At 39.8% G+C, this 18,805-nt stretch overlaps 2 protein-coding genes and 1 long non-coding RNA gene across 8 annotated transcripts; 1 reads left to right on the forward strand and 2 right to left on the reverse strand.

Moving 5' to 3' along the window:
- Window positions 1-3,864: 3,864 nt before the first annotated feature.
- Window positions 3,865-11,774, forward strand: LOC116208479. Of its 6 annotated transcripts, none has more exons than XR_004157080.1 (7): window positions 3,865-4,240; window positions 5,070-7,518; window positions 8,023-8,098; window positions 8,238-8,384; window positions 8,490-8,612; window positions 9,057-11,145; window positions 11,229-11,774. It is a non-coding gene; the product is annotated as an uncharacterized LOC116208479 (long non-coding RNA). The 6 variants fall into 6 exon arrangements; XR_004157076.1 differs by having other exon boundaries at window positions 3,868-5,161; window positions 6,106-7,518; XR_004157077.1 differs by having other exon boundaries at window positions 3,871-7,080; window positions 7,365-7,518.
- Window positions 11,775-12,302: 528 nt separating this feature from the next.
- Window positions 12,303-14,137, reverse strand: LOC116208478 (endo-1,3;1,4-beta-D-glucanase-like). The gene is made up of 7 exons (XM_031541954.1): window positions 13,907-14,137; window positions 13,772-13,793; window positions 13,527-13,653; window positions 13,298-13,388; window positions 13,082-13,171; window positions 12,791-12,891; window positions 12,303-12,680 (listed from the first exon to the last, which is right to left on the reverse strand). Exons 1-7 carry the CDS (start codon window positions 14,052-14,054, stop codon window positions 12,540-12,542), a joined length of 720 nt encoding a protein of 239 aa, XP_031397814.1. The 5' UTR covers window positions 14,055-14,137; the 3' UTR covers window positions 12,303-12,539.
- Window positions 14,138-15,104: 967 nt separating this feature from the next.
- LOC116208476 (endo-1,3;1,4-beta-D-glucanase-like) lies at window positions 15,105-17,749 on the reverse strand. Its single transcript, XM_031541953.1, has 7 exons — window positions 17,526-17,749; window positions 17,359-17,380; window positions 16,584-16,710; window positions 16,103-16,193; window positions 15,862-15,951; window positions 15,587-15,687; window positions 15,105-15,473 (listed from the first exon to the last, which is right to left on the reverse strand). The coding sequence occupies exons 1-7, from the start codon at window positions 17,671-17,673 to the stop codon at window positions 15,333-15,335; spliced, it is 720 nt and encodes a 239-aa protein (XP_031397813.1). The 5' UTR covers window positions 17,674-17,749; the 3' UTR covers window positions 15,105-15,332.
- Between the last annotated feature and the right edge of the window lie 1,056 nt (window positions 17,750-18,805).

An 18,805-nucleotide genomic window follows, 5' to 3' on the forward strand; every position in this document is an offset into this window, starting at 1 on the left:
TCAAATTATATGAGGAAAAATTATAAAATCCCCCTTGTGGTTAGGGACTTAGGGGTTTGGACAAATTGGATCATGAGTTTTTTTCAACGGACGACTAACACCTTGTGATTTACTCCGTGGGATATAAAGAATCTCACCGTTACTTTTTTCTTCACTTTTGGTACATTTTATATTTTTTTACTTTCTAGTTCTAAACTCTTTTCTTTGTCATTTTTATCCTCAACTTTCAAGAATTTTTCACTTTAGTCCTACCAAAGGGAGGGAGGGGCTGGGGCCACAAATCAACAATCTCGACCCCACACTCGGTGGTTGACTGCACCCAAGAGGTCAATCGCACCCACAGAGATGCCACTGACCACAAGGGTAGGCGGCCCTAGCCTCGAATTGGCTGGGACTTGAGGGTGAGCTTGACCACGGGGGTGGGGTTAGAGTCGCCATCAATTTCAAATTTGCATTAAAAAGTTCATTCAGCGAGTCAAAGTTCAACCAAGAAAAATAAAAAAATTAAAGAAAAAAAGAAAAGAAGAGGTTTAAGATTATACATAAAATATAGAATTATATATAAGTTTGTCTTATGCCTTCCCCTTTTTTTCGGTGGAATTGTTCTGCCTTCCCTCTTTGTTTCCCCATATATATACATGTATATACATATACATATATATATATATATATATATATTTTTTAATTTATTTATAAAGGCAATATTATCTGATATATATATATATATATTGTGGTTTGCACTTATGTTATTTTCTTTTTTTATAATCTCATGTATATTATTGAATATATATACGTATATTCCGTTAATATGAAATTCACCGAATATATCGATATTGGCTGGATCTTCCTTTCTACTTATATCTATGCAAAGAATCAATATATATATGTATATGTATTTGTTTTGAATGTCCTTTCTACTTATATGGCCATGTAATATATTTATATATGTTTGTAAGAATTGATATATATTCTGGTTTATATTCTTAAAAAAATTTATTAATACATAAGTGATGACGTGGTAAAGCGAAAACTCCGTTTTTTATTTTTTATAATGTGATGGTGTGAGAATTCGGCTCATGTTTTGTTTTAATATATATATAGAGAGAGATTAAATGAAAATAACTAATATAAACATTGAAAAACTATACTTTGGTCCTCTAGATTTGGATGCTTTCTATTTTTATCCTTTTTAATTTTTTTATCGTTTAGATCCTATACCTTTGATTCTTTCAGTCCTTTTCCATTTTTTAGGTTTGTTTTCATCCAATATTTTTAATTACTTTTTTTATTTTCGTCATTTTATTAGATTTTTTATTTTTTATTAGAGAAGATTTTAGTTTTGGTCCTTAACTTTTTAAAGTTATTATTTTATTCTAATTCATTTTTTGTTCAATTTTTTCTTAATATTAAACATTTTGTTTCTTATATTTCTACCCCTCAAATTCCCATAAAAATGCCCACGCGACATTTTGAATTTTATAAAAAGTTTATTATTTTAAATCCAAAAAAAAAATCGATCGAATTATACTTTGAGAGGGTTAACGGTAAATCGAGAGGGAGAGGCGGTCGGTAGGGGATGAAGTCCAACACCACCACTTTAGAAGAGGTCATCTTAGGCTTATACTTCCATTCACGATTACACTTTGCGACATAATTCGTTACATCAAGATTTATCATGTCCTTACATAGTGTGTTACTACCAACCTTATAGGTGTGGTTCGTGGCTATCGAACCATGATCGTTTTTATTTTTTCTATATTTTTTTCATTTCTTTACTCGTAATTCGTTTTTATTGACGTTGTCCCTATCGAGATTATCGACAACCTAAACTCTCGACCCTGCTTATTCTCTTGAATAGGTTCACAATTTTTGTGTTACTATTTTGATATATTTTGTTTTTGAAATATTTTTGAAATTAAAATAATAGTCTTTTTAGATTTAAAAATGCCGTGTGGGCATTTTATGGGAATTTGAGGGTAAAAGTATAAGAAACCAAACATCCAATATTAAGAAAAAATGTACAAAATAAAAAAATTAGGATAAAAAATAACTTTAAAAGGTTAAGGACCAAAGTTAAAATCTTCTCTAATAAAAAAATTAATAAAATGACTAAAATAGAAAAGTCATTAAAGGTATTAGATGAAAATGAATCAAGAAAAAGGAAAAGGAATGAAATAAAAAAAATTATTCAAAGATAGATGATTTAAACGATAAAAAAAATTAGAAAAATGACGAAGATAGAGAAAGTATTCAAATTTAAAGTACGAAATGTATAATTTTTCAAAAAAAGAAAATTGAGGTAAAGTAGATTCAATCTAGGGCTATAATTTCATTAAACCCCAACTACTACATAACCAAATCCATACGCATCATTAAACCCTAATACAATAATCAAAGGAAATTAAAAATTAAAACTATCATGCTTGCGATACATACTTTTAGATGCTTCCAAATTTTCAACTTTCACCGACCGATCCATACACCACCGTACAACTACATAACCTAGACTTTCTCCATGGAAGACGAAAGTGAGGAATACTGCACTATGGATTATGGAAGCTGACACAAAAGATTGAAAAGCCGAGAGCATGTATGTCCACTGATTAGTGAGATGACGAAGAGAGAGCACACGAGAGACCGTCGTCGAACAAACACTACCTTCTTTCCTTTCCAACGTTTTTTTTTTATTTTTAGGCTTATTCAAGAAGTTTTTTTTCTTTTTCGGTAGGTTTTAATTTTTTTTTATAGGTGGCTTATTCAAGAAGTTTCATAGGTCAATTAAGTTAAAAATAATAAATATTAATGGTGCGTTTGGTTTTAGAGTTAAAGTAATTTTGATGTTGATTGTGGAAAAGTACAAATGATTGTATAGTGTGTTGAGTTAAAGTTAAAGTTAAAATATTTGACTTGAGAAATGTATATTTTTGTTGTGTAGTGTGTTGAGTTAAAGTTAAAGTTAAAATTTTTGTGATTTTAACTGCGAAACCAAACGGAGCTATCTACTGTCTACTGATATGGTAGAAAGCATCAATGGCCAGGATTTAAGGGTCAGATCTAACGACTTAGCACGCCGACGTTATGATACCGTCGTGGTTTGCTAAAGCCTCTCTTGATATTGATAACTAATACTCGATTGGGAAATTTATCAAGTCTCGGGGCGGAGCCAGTCTAGGATAATAAAGTCGACTGAAAATAAAACATAGTCGACTGCACTTTACTCCAGACGACTATGTTTATTTTGTAATCAATTATGTTTCCTGGACCTGTTCCGCCCTTGGATTGGATAAGCTCCAGATTGATTACCCCTTCGAGAAAAAAAATTGATCACCCCAAGGTCTTTTTCTTTAAAAATTAGGTTAATATCACCGTATAACACAATATTTTGAAAAAATTCACCACATAATACGTATCATATTAATTTCACCATTCAACGCGATATTTTCAATTTTTTTCACGACATAGCACGACAAGTAATACTTTTACCACAGAGCACAAAATTTTGAAATTTTTTCATCACGGAGCACGTTGTTAATTTTTTGCCCTTTTATTGTGCTATATGGTGAAGCAATTTCACAATTTTGTGCTATTTAGTGAAATTATTACTTGTTATACTATGTCGTGAAATAATTTTAAAATATCGTGTTGAATGATGAAATTAATAGCATTGAAAATTTTTAAAATATCGTGATATTAAACCTTAAGGGTGTGTTTGTTTTTTAAAAATTTTTTAATTCAACTCAACTACACTCCACTCATTTTCAATTCAACATCACAATCATTACTTTTTTTTCATTTTTAAAATTTTTTAACCATTCAATTTAATTTTTAATATTAAATTTTTTTAACTATTTATTATTTTTTCATAATTTAACAATACAATTATTGCGCACTCTAAAAATTTCGGATGTGGATTATTACTCGACTTGTCGACTCTGATGATACGCCACGGAGAGGCACGCGGTCGGTGACCAGAGGCCGACCTTCCTCCCCTCTCCGATTGAATGAAAGCTGATAATCGGAACCCCACCCTTTTTTCCTCAGAATGCGAGACGCGTACACGCGCACGCACACACTCTCTCTCTCCTATGATGAGGTAATTGATCGAGGCTTTTTTGGCCGTGGAACTTGCAGCAGTTCTTCTGCTAATAGTTCTCCGGTCTCCGACGCGAGATCCGAAATGCGACTGAGGCTGTGATGATGATAATGGCGAAGAGGAAGAGGACCCTTTTTGCTGCTCCAGGTGCATGCAGCCTTGTGTCCCACAAAACTAGAATGCCGGGCAAGTTAATCTTGGCGTGGCGGCTCTTAGAGTGAGCTGCAGCCATGGCGGGGCTACCTACCGCTGGTTCTTTCTATTTGCCCGAAAGAACAGAAAAGGAAAACCCTAATTTTGATCGCTGAGCCTCTCCGATTGAGCCTCGAGGAAAAGCCCTAATTTTATCCGTTCACCTTATGGGGTCGTTTGGTTGCCCCCGCAGCTTTTTATAGGTGCGGACATGCAAAATGATAGATAGATAGATAGATAGATAGACAGACAGACAGACAGACAGACAAGTCTTGAGGGCAACTGTGGTTGCCCACCGGCGAAATCAATATACTGAGGTTCAGGGCTATTGTAATGATTGTCTGAATGAAATATCGATATTTGAGGGAAAATTCTCGAGAACTGTCCGTATCTTGGCTCGGCGATTCCGGTGTGTATCGCAGCCATGGCGGGGTTCCATTGTGGAGTCCTCTCTTTGCCTGTGAACAGGCAGGAATCTTCGAAAGGCCTAACAATTTGCTTGGATACGCCTCTTTCGATATGAACCTCCTTTTGCTGCTTTTAAGTGAGGCAAGAAACTGCAGGTTCGGCACCTTGAAGCAGAATCATAATATATTTGTTTACTCCTCTATGACTGGTTGAAAGCTGCGGCTTTGCTCCTAGAGAAGCTGGTGGAATTTTGCTTGCATCGAGTTTGCCCTTCTCTGGTTGCTAGCTTAGCTGATGTATCCTAGGACTCTTGATTTCTTAAGCTTTGACATTTCAATGCTCGCTATCCCCGATGACAGAAGTTACTTTTCATCAGGCATACGATGACCATGGCTACTGCCATAATGATGATTATATTTCTGAGGGGAGCTCTGTACTTGAATGGCGGTACCAGCAGCAACAGCAGTGGTAGGTAGTACTGAATATGGAGAAGTGCTATAATGCAATTGGTTTTTTTCCTCTATTAATGGCGGAAGGATGCAGCTTTGCTCCTAGAGAAGCTGGTAATATGCTTTCCCAGCAAGGGGGAGTGACTATCTTAGAGTACTAGCAAGATTACTAGTAATGTATGACATTACCAGTCCATACCAAAAATGATAATGAGCATTACCAGTGATTTCAAAAGTGGTAATCTTATCTCAGTGGGAATGTTAGCTTGCGTTTGGTTTTCGAGTTGAATTAGTGATCCAAGTATCAGTAAGTATCAGTCTTCTACATACAAATTTTGGCTATTGTGCATTAGTACGTTTCCTTCGGCAACAACACTCCCCAACCTAGCCTTATTAAGAAACATGCATGAACTAGAAGTTGATGCTTAAGGCAAAAGATTAAGGAATAAGAAGGGGCGATGAGGATTTGTGGAGAAGGAAAGTTTGAAATGTTTTGCAGTCACAAAGAACTGTGCATAGCTTGGCATGGTGGCTCTAAAAGCTGCAGCCAGTGCAGGGTTTCTTCATATGGCTGATGATCAGATGAAAATCTGAGCCTCAGTTGACTATTGAGAGATACAAGATCGGCGATTTGTTTAAAATTTGTTTTGTGAAAACCTACTCATTTTGATATTTCACCAGATCTATCTGATAAGGGAAAAACTATTTTGTTTTTTCGTATTTCACCAGATCTACCTCTCTGTAGAATGTTAAGCCCTGCCTCTTCTCCCACCCCCCCCCCCCCCCCCCCCTTCTCTCAAACTGGCTCTCTTCTCTCTGCTAATGTCCTTAAGTTTCTGTGCTGCTTCACGTTGTTGCTTGGTGGCTACTGAACTTAATACTTGACGGCTTAAACCTCTTCTTCTGTCTCTTATCATTCTCGGCAATCTCTGATTTGCAATGCAACTTCTTCTGCCTTTGCAGGCATTCTGTCATTTGCCAGGTGAAGTGAGGAAGTGATTATTTTCATTAAAGGATTTATCATTTATAAATATCTGGCCTAATTAGTGATTTCTGGCACAGACAATCATCCCTAGCTTGGCATGGTGGCTTGAATAGCTGCAGCCATGTGGGGCTCCTTATTTTTCTTAATCAGAAGTTGAATATAAGCCTCTGTAACCGAGCGCTACTCTTTGCTGGCATAGACTAACTAGGCAATGCTACATTCTGAAAATGGTAGCCACTAAAATCAACTTTCTTTGATCAACAGTTGGCGCTGATGATTTCTTCCCGATTTGGTTTTCAAGATCTATCAGTTTTTCTGGTCACCATAGACTGGAGGAGCAATACAAGTAGAAGCTAGAAGAAGATACTTCCTTGTACTAAATGGAACTATCGTATCAAAAGGAGAGTCCAACTAAATTGCATGCCAGAATCCATGTATATTTGAATCCATCATGATAGAACTCTCTTTGCGCTGAGCCCCTTTAGAAATGCCTCTGCTACATTGATGATCACTTCATTATCATTTTACTGCCCTGCAGAAACTAGAAGCTGATGCTTCAGGTGAAAGATTTAAGGTTGTGTTTGATTTTAGAGTTGAGTTTTGGTTTTAATTGGTTTGTAATGATTGTGTTGTTGAATTATAAGAAAAAGTGTGAAAAAGTAATGAATATTTGAGAGAAAGTAATGATTGTGTTGTTGAATTGCGGAAAAAATAATGAATAGTCGAGAGAATTTAGTATTAAAAATTGAATTGAATGGTTAAAAAAATTGAAGAAAAAGGGTTAGTAATAATTGTGTTGTTGAATTGATGGTGAGTGGAGTAGAGTTAAAAATTTTTTTTGTAATCCAACAGGCTCTAACATGTAGAGTGTGGAAAAGGAAAAGGTCAGAAAATTTGCAGGCAAAGTGAACTGTCTGTTGCTTGGCGTGGTGGCCGTGAAGGGCTGCAGCCAGGTCTGCATTCGCTTTAGATGACTGATGATTAGTTGCAAATCTGAGCCTCAGTCAACTGCTGAAAATTCAGATCTGTGATTTCTTGAAAATTTGTTTTACCAAAACCTCGAATTTCAAACTTTCACCAGCTTTTCTGGGAAGGGAGATCAAGATGATATGAAATAGCAAAGGTTATACGGACAAGATTTGTTTCTTCAAATCTCTCTCTCTCTCTACGCAATGATGAGGAAATTGATTGAGGCACGGTTTGGTCGTGGAACTTACAGCAGTTCTTCTGCTAATAGTTATCTGGTCTCCGACGCGACATCCGAAATGCAACAAGGCTGTGATGATAATTCCGAAGAACAAGAGGAGCTTTTTGCTGCTTCAGTGCATGCAGCCTAGTATCCCATAAAACAAAATGCTGGAAGGGTTGATCTTGGCGTGGCGGCTCTTAGAGTGAGCTGCAGCCCTGTTCTTTGCTTCCTCTGGATTTTACCATTTTTTTTAGCCAATTCTTTCTTTCATGCTCTTTTTCTTCAAGATGTTTCTGTGCAAGTGTTAACGGTGTTGGAGGGGAAGTGAGAATGTTTGCTTTTGTTGACATGTTACATATTTGTATCAGGCTCTGTGCTTGATGTAGATATCCAAAGTCAAGACGTTGACTGGCCATATCTATGTTAGTACCAGCGGGAGCTTGCCCCACTTGAATCTTTTTAAAAGCCCATGGACATTTTCATCCTATGGCCTGCCTCAGTATTTCTACCTATCTCTAAGATTTTCAATTCCCAGCCCCTTTTTAAGCTGGCTCTCTTCTCCCTGCTAATGCCTGAGTTTCTCTGTGCTGCTTCTGGTTGTTGCTTTGTGGCTGCTGAACTTTGCACTTAACTGCTTAAATCTCTTCTGCTGTCACTTATCATTCTCAGCAATCTCTGATTTGCAATGCTTCTTCCGTCCTTGCAGGCATTCTGTCATTTGCCAGGTGAAGTGAAACATGGCGACAATTTTCCTTATAGGGTTTGTCATTTATAGATATCTGGTATGTTGTAATTTCTGGCACAGACAATCATCCCTAGCTTTGCATGGTGGCTTGAATAGCTGCAGCCATGTGGGGCTCCTTAATTTTTCTTTTTTAATCAGAAGTTGGAACTGATGATTTCTTAAATTTGGTTGTCAAGATACATCAGTTTTTCTGGTCACCAGAGACTGGAGGAACAATACAAGTAGAAGCTAGAAGAAGATACTTGTAGTAAATGGGACTATTGTGTCAAAACGAGAGTCCAACTAAATTGCATGCCGGAATCCATGTTGCATATTTGAAAGAGGTTGTCCTTGCTTCCCTCATGATACAACCCTCTTTCCACTGAGCCCCCTTAAAAATGCCTCTTCAACATTGATCATCACTTCATTATCATCTTACTGCCCTGCAGAAACTAGAAGCTGATGCTCCAGGTGAAAGATTTAAAGATATGAAGGGGCAGTGGAAAAGAAAAGGTTGGAAAATTTGTAGGCAAAGTGGCTGTAGCTTGGCATGGCGGCCGTGATGGAGCCAGGTCTGCATTCACTTTTAGATATTCTTTGTCCATATACCATTGCTATTTCATTTCATCTTAGAAATCTTGTGAAGGCTTGAAATTCAACAAATTTGCAATCCATTTTATATCTATGATTCATGGTATTATACAAAGCCAAACCCCCATATTTCTCCTTCCGAATTTGCAAATTTTGTTGTTTGTGTTTATAGCAAGACTTGAACAAATTTAGAGAAAACAGCAATCATGATAAAACTGAGGTCATAATTTATTTAGTAAAAAGTCCAAGTTCAGGCATCAAGCTTTAGCTGTTTAAGCAAACCTCTTTCTCTACCTTGACAGGTCGTACTGTCATCCTTGATATTTCAATGGAAGGGTTAATGTCATCCTTCTGTTTGATCTAAAACTGTCATTACCAATGAAAATAGTTCTAAAATATTATTCTTACGTATCATACTTTTGCAGGAGATGCTTCTGTTAAAACATTGGTCTGCATCATTGATGTCATCCTCATACTCTACTCAGTAGAGGGGAACGTGATGACTGGTACAACTGAGATCACTGAGGCATTTAAATTTTGAGAAATTATTGCTTCATAACGTCGGTTTAGCCACTAGCCACAGTTTGGGCAGCCAACTGTGCAGAGAGCCTCAGCATGTATGCCATGTAGCCGAAGCTCCCCAAATGTACTATATACTTAAGCATATGCTGCTGCATTCTGTGATGAAAGTGAAGAGGCAGTGCGGATTTGTTCGCATGTTTTACAGGCAGAAAGGACCGCCTCTTGCTTGGCGTGGCAGCACTCAGTTAAGCAGCAGATATGACAGGCTTCCTTCAGTTTGTCTGATAAATATCAAATCTGAGCCTTGGTAATTAGAGATTCCCCTTGTTTGGCCCAAAGGAAGGGAGCAATATGAATTACTGAAGTGCCTCCTTGAGGTTTCTGAGTTTTTCTTCTTCAACTTGTCTGTTTAAGAATGAATATTCGAACATTGTAAGTTCGGAGAGCTGCCTGTGGTGGCTTAGTAAAGCCAGAGCCAATGTGGGCTTCTCTCAGTTTGCCTGATTGAAGGGGAATCTGAGCCAACCGCCTTTCATGCTGCTTCTTGTTTTGCTTGGATTCATTCAACGTTGAAGCTTGCTGGATTCATGGTTTTAATTTTAGTTGATCCTGTGCAAATTTTTGGTCTGCTGTTGTTATCTGGTTTGATAATATATCTGAGTGTCCTTTGAAGGTTTTCTAGATGAAGCTCTTCGCTAGACCGACCAAGGTTGATCCAGAGTCTGCGTCTGGACTAGCTGAACCTTAGGTTGGATATGGCATGAGCTCATCCACCATGAGTGATATGAAAAGCGCACTTACGCTCTATATCCCAGGGCCTGCTTAATTTTGGCGATCGCTGTTGATGCAACTTCTTCTGCCTTTGCGCCTGTAGTCTAAATTTTCTAGATGAGGTGAGAGAGATGACAATTTTCAATTTTTTGCGGTTCTGTAATTTGTAGATTTGTGACCTAGTCAATGAAGTTCAGGCAATACAGCCATCCCTAGCTTGACATGGTGGCTCAGGGTAGCGGCGGTAGCTGCAGCCGGATGTTGGGGGAGGGAGAAGGGAAATCATATGATGCCTCGGTAACTGAAATGTTACCTTTTTGTTGATCCACAGCGCATGTAAACTCGCTCGCAATGTTTCTTATGGGGAAGTTTTTGAGTCACTAGTTTCAGAATGAGACTCCCCCTCGCCTTTGACAACAGCCTTCCCTGTCTTAACAGCACACCTGATGATTTATCGAAGCTTTCTGATCTTTCTTGACTTATTCAGTTTGTCCGATCACTAGAAGAACAGCATCAGCAGCTACAATCAGAAGCTATAGATGCCTCTGCAGTGATTGTCATCATAATCATCATCGACTTCTTATCATCTCCATTACCTGAGAGAAACTAGAAGCTGATGCTTCAGGTGTAAGACTGGAAAAATGAACGGGCAATGAACATTTTTAGACAAAGAGGTGGGAATATTTCCGTTGCACAGGGGCTTGTCTTGCTCGGCATGGCGGCTCCAAAAGGCTGCAGCCAGGACAGGTTCCTTTTGATGTGTCTGATGATCAGTTGCAAATTTGAGCCTCAGTCGACTGTTAAAAGTTCGGAGCATGGTTTCTCAAGAATTTGTTTTTCAAAACCTCGATCTCAAAAATTTCATTAGATTTTCTGGTGAGGAGATGAATGAAAAAGCTACTAGAATAAGAACAGTCTCTATCTGTACTATTAAGAATAGCTTTAGTACTCATTTCTCTCTTTCCTAATATTCTAACTTTGATTTTCTGGGTATCAAAAGTCAAAAAGTAATCATATATGCATTACGGCATGCCATTTTATGTAACCTAAACTATGTGAGAGCACTTGGCATGCCATTTTATGTAACTTATACTACGTGTGGCATTTCCAGATCCTCCTGAAAATAGAAGGGCAGTTGAAATTATGTTGTGCAGATGTTTGAAAGAAGAATTTGGAAGGCATAGAGAGCCATCTGCTGTTCGGCACCGTGGCTGCAGCATGGTAGGGCTCCTTAGAGCTGTGTGATCAAAATCAGAATCCGAGTTACTGAGTCCTTCTAACTGAGAATTACTGTTTCTTGGCAGCCAGAATGAAGGCTGTTATGCGATTTAAATCATTCCGGAACCATGTTGACGGATGCTGAGTTCTTTATGCAAATCACAAGAGTAAAAATGAGGTTCTGCTATTGGAGAAGCCCTCAATCGCAGCCTTCTCCGATTTATAGCTGGAGCTGGTATTTGAAAAAGAAAATGGCTTTTGGAATTTCACATATTTCTCTGGCATGCAGAAAGAACTACAAACAGCAGCATGAACAAGGAAGGAGAGCAATTGTATATGTGTTTATGTAGTTCATTGAGTGTACCATTCCACGTCAAATGTTGGTTAACCCTTATTGGCTTGTGATACATGCCGCGGGGTATACCGGTTACATATAAGACTTTCTTCAAATTTGTTGGCCCAAAAAAATTATTATTTGTGAAATGAACTTATGATTACCAAAATGTTCATTGTGGCAGCCGTGACGGGGGCTTTCTCCAGTTCCAAGATAAAAGGAAAATCTGAGCCTCAATTACTTCAAGTTGTTCATCTTTAGTGATTTTCGAGTGATTCGGATTCAGTGTGGGTTGGTAACCGGGATTCATAACGGCCCGTTTACATGTGTTTCCATATCCTGCCTCAATTCTTCTGCGTCGTTAGGATTTTGAGTTCCAGCATTCTTTCGATGGTTTTCTCTCTCGTCATCTCCTGAAGTTCCTTTTTCTGATATTCATTGTTGCTCAGTGACCGGCGAGCTAGAGACTGGACTGCTTTTCACTGTTGCAAGGCACCCCCCCTCATAGACCGACTGCAGGAAAATTTAGATAATCCAACTGCAGGGTCTATGAGGAGTTCCTTGCAGCCATGGATGGGTTCTCAGGTCCCTTCAGTTTCCCATGTCGGTATCCTGGTGGTGGCTTGGAAGATTGGCCACAACCATGGCGGTGGTTCTTTCTCTCACTTCTTTGCTCTGAGAAAGTTCTAGTCGGAGCCTTTACCTAGCTCCGTTCGAGTTCATCTACCCTGATCTTTTGAGAAAATATTTCCCTCAGACGAGGCAAATATGAACTTTGTTGGGTTGTTGCAGAATGCAGTGTTATCCAAACTTTTGCAGGCTTAAGGGCAGAGGAGCTGGGAACTCCAGCATTGCAGTAAAGATTTCCGTGTTGTGAAACAATGCTACTCGGTATCCAACCGACACGATGGAAGCATTGAGGTGGAGTTGCTATTTCGGTTCAAATACAACACGGGAGATATTATTTGGTTCAATGCCTACACCTCACCCATAGCTGTTACTTTAAGAGACATAAATTTGGCCGTAAGTCTTTTTTCCTGATTTATAAGGCGGTGCTTTTCTTTTACTTCACATGCTTCAGGAACCAATCCAACATGTCTCTGTGGGCCTCCTCGGCGCTCTTGACCGCCGATTCATCCTCGAGATTGTACCTCACCGACCAGCCATGCGAGACCCCAGGGAAAATCTTGACGTAACTCTCAAACTGCATTTAATATTTCCAGTGATTATAATCCTTCATGCAGGGGTTGTGAAATTATTCCCAATCGAAGGAACAAAAGCATTGAACTTGTGGAATGATCAACTTTCACTTACCTCAGATTTAGCTGACAAAATCTCTCCAAACTTTTTCAGCTCCTCTGGAGGGGAAGCGTGGTCGATCTCGGCCCCGAGGAAGGCGATTGGGATCTTGACAGCTGACGAAAAAATCAGTGTAACAAAGTAAAAGTTACTCGTGAGGATAAAATTACAAACATCTCCGTATTTAGTCTGTAGTGTAGTGCTTTGGTCTAAAAATGAATGCCTTTCCCTACTACCCGTTTTCAGAACTTCTCTTGACTTGTTAGCTTCAGAGAAATGTTTGACGGCAAAGGGGAGTTGGCTTACCGTCGATTTCATCTTCGGTTATTTTTCCAGGATGTAAAATAACAGCTGCCTGAATGTCATTACTGCTAGCCAATTTCACCAGCACCTTCCCTGAAAAATGAAGCCAATGCAAACTCAATACGGCCCGAGCTCGTAACAGCTCCCGAGGTAGGGGTTATTTATTTTCCTGCCGAAGCATCCTGGTAGATAGATAGGATTCGAGATCGTCACTGTTACCTCCCCAACAGAACCCGGCAGCGCCTATCGCTCGCACGCCTTTGGCCTTTAGGGCGGCAATCACTGGCTTCGCATCTTCATATCCTTTATCCTGAAAGATGTATGTACATAAAAGGTTCTAATTTCTGGTATATGTCGGATTTTGGTTAGAACAAAGGACCAAATCTAACCTTTGAACAGCCTTTAAACCTTACTGATGTCAAGGCCGACAATCATTGAAGAGACTTACCGGGCTATGCAGTTTTCGCCACGCCTCGCGATCGAAGTTAGGTTTACTCAGGTCTACAGGGTCCCCGTACAAGAAATCGGGAACCACGACTAAGAATCCGGCCGCTGCGACTTTGTCCGCAAGTTTCCTTCACATCAAAAGAGCTCCAGTCATGACTAACCGCAAGAACATACATCTTGTCAACGAAAATATCGTGACAGATTCGTCGTTAATCAAGCAGAACCCTTTCCTCGCAGGAATCATACCTCAGGTTCGGCGCTTCGTAACCTGAAAGAAGGTTTCAGAAGAGTAAAGATTAAACAACAGCATTGAACGAGCAGAGAAGCTACCGAAAGAGAGAAAATTGATGGATGGCGGGGTAAAACTTCCGACCGACTCACCGAAAACATCGGCAATGAGGACGACCGCGAGCTCGGAATCAGAAGGGCCGGTGGTGTAAGTCTTCAGCCCCGCAAGCTCCTCAACTATCCCTGCTCCAGCTCCAGTCGAGAGGCTTGGTGGGTGCTCAAAGCACTGAGGGCCTGACATTTTTTTTTTTTTTTCCCCCAGGAATCGGTTGACTGATTTGGTGGAGATGGTTGACTGCTCTTCACTGATTCTTTGATTTCCTAATGAGAGGGGAAATGAGAGTTTATATATAAAAGGGAAGGACACATCAAATCAATGTCATTTTCTTGTTCCTCCCTTCTTGGTTGGGACGATTTGGATTTGTAATGGCGTCACCCCATGCGTCATAAAACGACAAATGGGCACAAATTCGCAGGTTGTGATTCCGACCGCCCCAGTGTTGTGTCCTTGTTCTTTCTCCAAGATAATTTGAACAATATTTGTAATTGTAAACTCCAATGTCTGAATTGGCAGTTCATTCGAATATCCAGGCTAAAGTTTGGTGCGTGCGCGTCATATTTTTCACGTGCAGTTCTGATCGTTTTCCGCGGTTGCTCGTTTCGTTCAGTTCGCTCACGCTCGACTATCTATCCGACGATGAGTAAGGGGTAAAAGAAAATGGCGAGTCATGGACAGTTATGAAGCTCTTGACAGAAAAAAGAATCGTGTTTTCAAATGCCGAACATGAAACGCTCTGTACTTGCACGGTCGTCATGCTCAAGGTCCAAGGTCGGTTGTCGAATCGAATTTATCGGATGCCTTAGCTGGACCTTTCCCGACCCTTTTCGTGGATGCATGACCGACGACAGAGCCCGTCTCCAAGTGCTGATTCCACGCTCCCGAAGGTCTGGAGGGACCCTGCTAAGGATTCGGCATTGGAGTGTTTTTGGCGAGTGTTGGAAGTCCAACGAATTTCGAACGGGTTTCAATTAGTGAATTCGAGCTAGATCAGCTCACTAAAAAGAGCACTCTCAACGTGATTTTCTCCGTTCACAAAAATCGAATATGAAATCTTATTTAAGAGAAACAAACGCCGAACTACTTGCCTTTGTTGGACTTATTGACCTTGGACTTGCGCAATTTCTAGTTTACCATCGGGTTGATTCAGTGGGCTATAACATCACCATTAACATACATGGGGTCCTGAATCAACTTCTATATATATTCCAACTAATTTATTTAGAAAACACGTACAATCAAAACCTCAAGTTTTTATGTACTTTTTCTGGTCAGACGATCGGGTGGTAAATCTTATTATCTTCAAACTTTTAAGTCGCAGTCCATAATCGTACAACAACATGAGAGGATGACCTTCAATTTCAAATCCTAGACCTCATATAGTTCCTCTTAGTCTTAGGTTACATAAACCAGTCCGTGAATCAATCGCCTTTTCCTTATTTTTGCAGCGGTGCTTTGCTTTCACTTCACATGCTTCTGGAACCAATCCAACATGTCTAGATGGGCCTCCTCTGCGCTCCTGACAGCCGATTCATCCTCGAGCTTGTACCTCACCGACCACCCGTGTGAGACCCCAGGGAAAATCTTGACGTAACTCTCAAGCTGCATCCACAATTCCCAGCAATCATATAGTTCTTCATCCAGGGACTATGAAAGTTTTCCTGAGCGAATGCCGAACATGGAAGTCTTAGTGGAACGAGTAACTCTCAACCTACCTCGGATTTGGCTGACAAAATCTCTCCTAATTTTTCGAGCTCTTCTGGCGGGACAATGTGATCGTTCTCTGCCCCGAGGATAGCAGTCGGGATCTTGACAGCTAACAAACCAACCAGAAAACCTGAGCTTAGTTACTTGCAATGATAAAACTAGACCATGCTTGGTTCGGTCTGGAAATCATTGCATTGGCTGCTACTTCTTGACAATGTCTCATGATCCCACAATATGCTTATTGGTTTCTGAGGATGTTCGGCAGCAACCGAACTCAGCTTACCTTCAATTTCATCTTTGGTAATTTTTCCGGGATGCAAAATAACCGCTGCTCGAATGTCATCAGAACTTGCCAATTTCGCCAACACCATCCCTGAAACAAGAGGCCGGTTGAGAACATTACTATGACTCGAGCTAGCTAGTAAAAACTCCCAAGTTATTAGGAGTAGTTCATTTCCTGCCATTTTTTGAGAATTCAGCTGAAGCGTTCCCGAAGACCGATTACATAAGAGATTTATTGTTACCTCCCCAGCAAAACCCAGCAACACCTATCGCACAAACACCTTTAGCTTTCAAAGCTGCGATCACTAGCTTCGCATCTTCGCATCCTTTATCCTAAAAGAAGAGTTCAAATGACATCCAAAATTCAGAGTTCGTTGGAAATTTTAGAATTAAATGAAAAATCAGGGCTTTGTTTCAAACAACCTCTAAACCTATATGTGTTATCATAAAAGCTTAATAAACTGATAGAAACCCAAAGATCATGCTGGAACTACGTCAGACCGAAATGGATGGCGGTGTTTTGACTTATGGGACAGAACAGAAGTGGATGAACATAGTACTTAAATAACATTCTGCATAAACTCGGGGTCGGTCATTTCTTTCTCCGACTTGATGTCCAAACTAACAAGCTTTCAGTGAGCATAATGCTTACTTTGCGAGTCTCATGCAATTCTTTCTCGTAAAATCAACTAAGGTTTCAAGCTGTGGAGCAAAGAGATTTACCGGGCTGTGCAGTTTTAGCCATGCTTCTACACTAAAGTCAGGTTTATTCAGGTCGACAGGGTCACCGTACAAGAAATCGGGGACTACTACTAAGTATCCAGCTGCCGCAACTTTATCTGCAAGTTTCCTGTTACAATATCGAAAGAGCTTCAGTTATATGCTCACTGCTAGCAAGTAAATGTCTGCAACAAGAAACTTCGTGAGTTGAGAAGGTCCTATTGCTAATGAACCGTGATCAGTGACATGACAACCAAACTGTTCGGTCCAAAACTCAAACAACATACAGATAGTGGGATGGCACTGATAAGGGAACGACAGGTACTGCCGATAAATGATAAATCGGAGAAGCAGAATATATCATGCCATCGCAGGAATCATGCCCCGGGTTTTTCCTATGTTTGGATTGAGTGGTTCAGGGGAGTTTTGGACGGGAAGGGGTATGGAAGTGTTACAAAACCACTCCAAAGACCTTATTTGGCAAATTTTTATAAGGTTCTTGCAGGGGTTTGAAACACCAAGATCACAATTCCTAAACCTCCAAACTGGGAGGTTTAGGAGGTTATCAGACATTTCTTCATGAAAAGATAACAAATTTAACATTTCGGGCCCGAAACAACTCCGAAATAACAAATCGAATCGAGTCAAACCCCTCATCACCCTTTAATTAGTTCTATCCGAAAAAGGGTTTCGCGACCTCTCCATACCCCTCTCAAAACCTTTCCCTCCTTAGAATTTCATAGCCTTCCAAACCCCTCCCCCTCCAACTAAATCATACCTGAGATTCGGCGCTTCATAACCTGCGAGACGCATAGGGAAAAGAATACAATCAACTTACAGCAGAAACATGTACAGGCAGAGAAAGTAAGTATGATCGAACAACAGTACTGAACGAGTAGAGGAGTTGCCGAAGAAGATCGATGACTGGTAACGCTTCCGACTCACCGAAAGCATCGGATATGAAGAGGATGGCGAGCTGGGAATCGGAAGGACCAGTGATGTAAGTCTTAAGACCGGCGAAGTCATCGACCGTCCCATCTCCGGCTCCAGTGGGAATAGTTGGTGGGTTCTCGAAGCACTGGGGACCTGACATTTTCCCAGAAAGGAATGAATCAGTTTTTTTTTTTTTCTTTTGAAGTTTCTACTTTGAGAGGGAATGAAATAAATGAATTGGAAGGATGATGAAGACAAGGGGAAATAGCCAACTCCCCTGTTCTTCTTCCACGTTAGAGTTTTTTTTTTCCTTCTTTCCTTTTAAAATTTTCCAAGATGATTTTTAATAAAGAAAACTCGACCAATCCTTACGTGCCACGTTGTAGAGCAATCAAGCCGAGTCGAGTCCGAACACAAGAGGCTCGAGCTCAACTCATACGTGAAAGCTTGAGCTCAAGCTCGGGCCGAGCCTCAAGAGCCGAGCTCAAGCTGACTCTTGGGCGAGTCGAGCGGCTAGAGTTCTAGCTTTTCGGGCTAGGTCCAATCAAGGTAGGGCATGCACATTAGCTCGAGCTCGAACAATTTACGAAATGCCTCAACTTACTTACGCTCTTATCACGTGCCATATATAACTATACGTCATTTAAGTTTTGTTTAAATTAACAAAAAAAAGTGATATCATGCTGATACTGATATCAAACCAAACCGATAAGGGGTGAATTTTCATACTAAAAAAAGATTGTTCCTGCCAATATATATTGATAATAACGACCAGGGATCAAAAGAGTGAATAGCACAGTGGTGCACCTCTCACCTGGTGACTAAGAAGTCTTAGGTTCGATATCCAGTAAAACTATTCGTGGTCTTTTATTAAATATTTAAAATTTATGTATTAAGCCCATGACCTTCCTTGCAATCGAAAAAAATAATAATAATAACGGCCAGGGCTTTTATATATATATATATATAGCTAAACCCTTCATTTTATTTTATTTTTCTGGTCGAAGGATATGCACACAGTTTCGTTCGACTTCGAGTTTGCCATTTTTGGACCCATTTATTTCATTGGGCTTTCCCCCATAAAAGAGAGCATTATGGGCTTTAATTATTGGGCTAAAACCATTTTCTGGCCTACATAAAGCCTTCTTTGCATGCATAGGTATTTTGGGAGCTGATCAGGGCAGCCTTTTCACCTTTTCGTCCTGGTAATTAATTTAAATCATCATTATCGATAATTCAGATGGATTAACAGCTATTAAACATGAAAATATTATATATGCTCTACAAGTTTG

The sequence above is a fragment of the Punica granatum genome, chromosome 5 (assembly GCF_007655135.1).
Source record: "Punica granatum isolate Tunisia-2019 chromosome 5, ASM765513v2, whole genome shotgun sequence".
NCBI classification, from domain to species: domain Eukaryota; kingdom Viridiplantae; phylum Streptophyta; class Magnoliopsida; order Myrtales; family Lythraceae; genus Punica; species Punica granatum.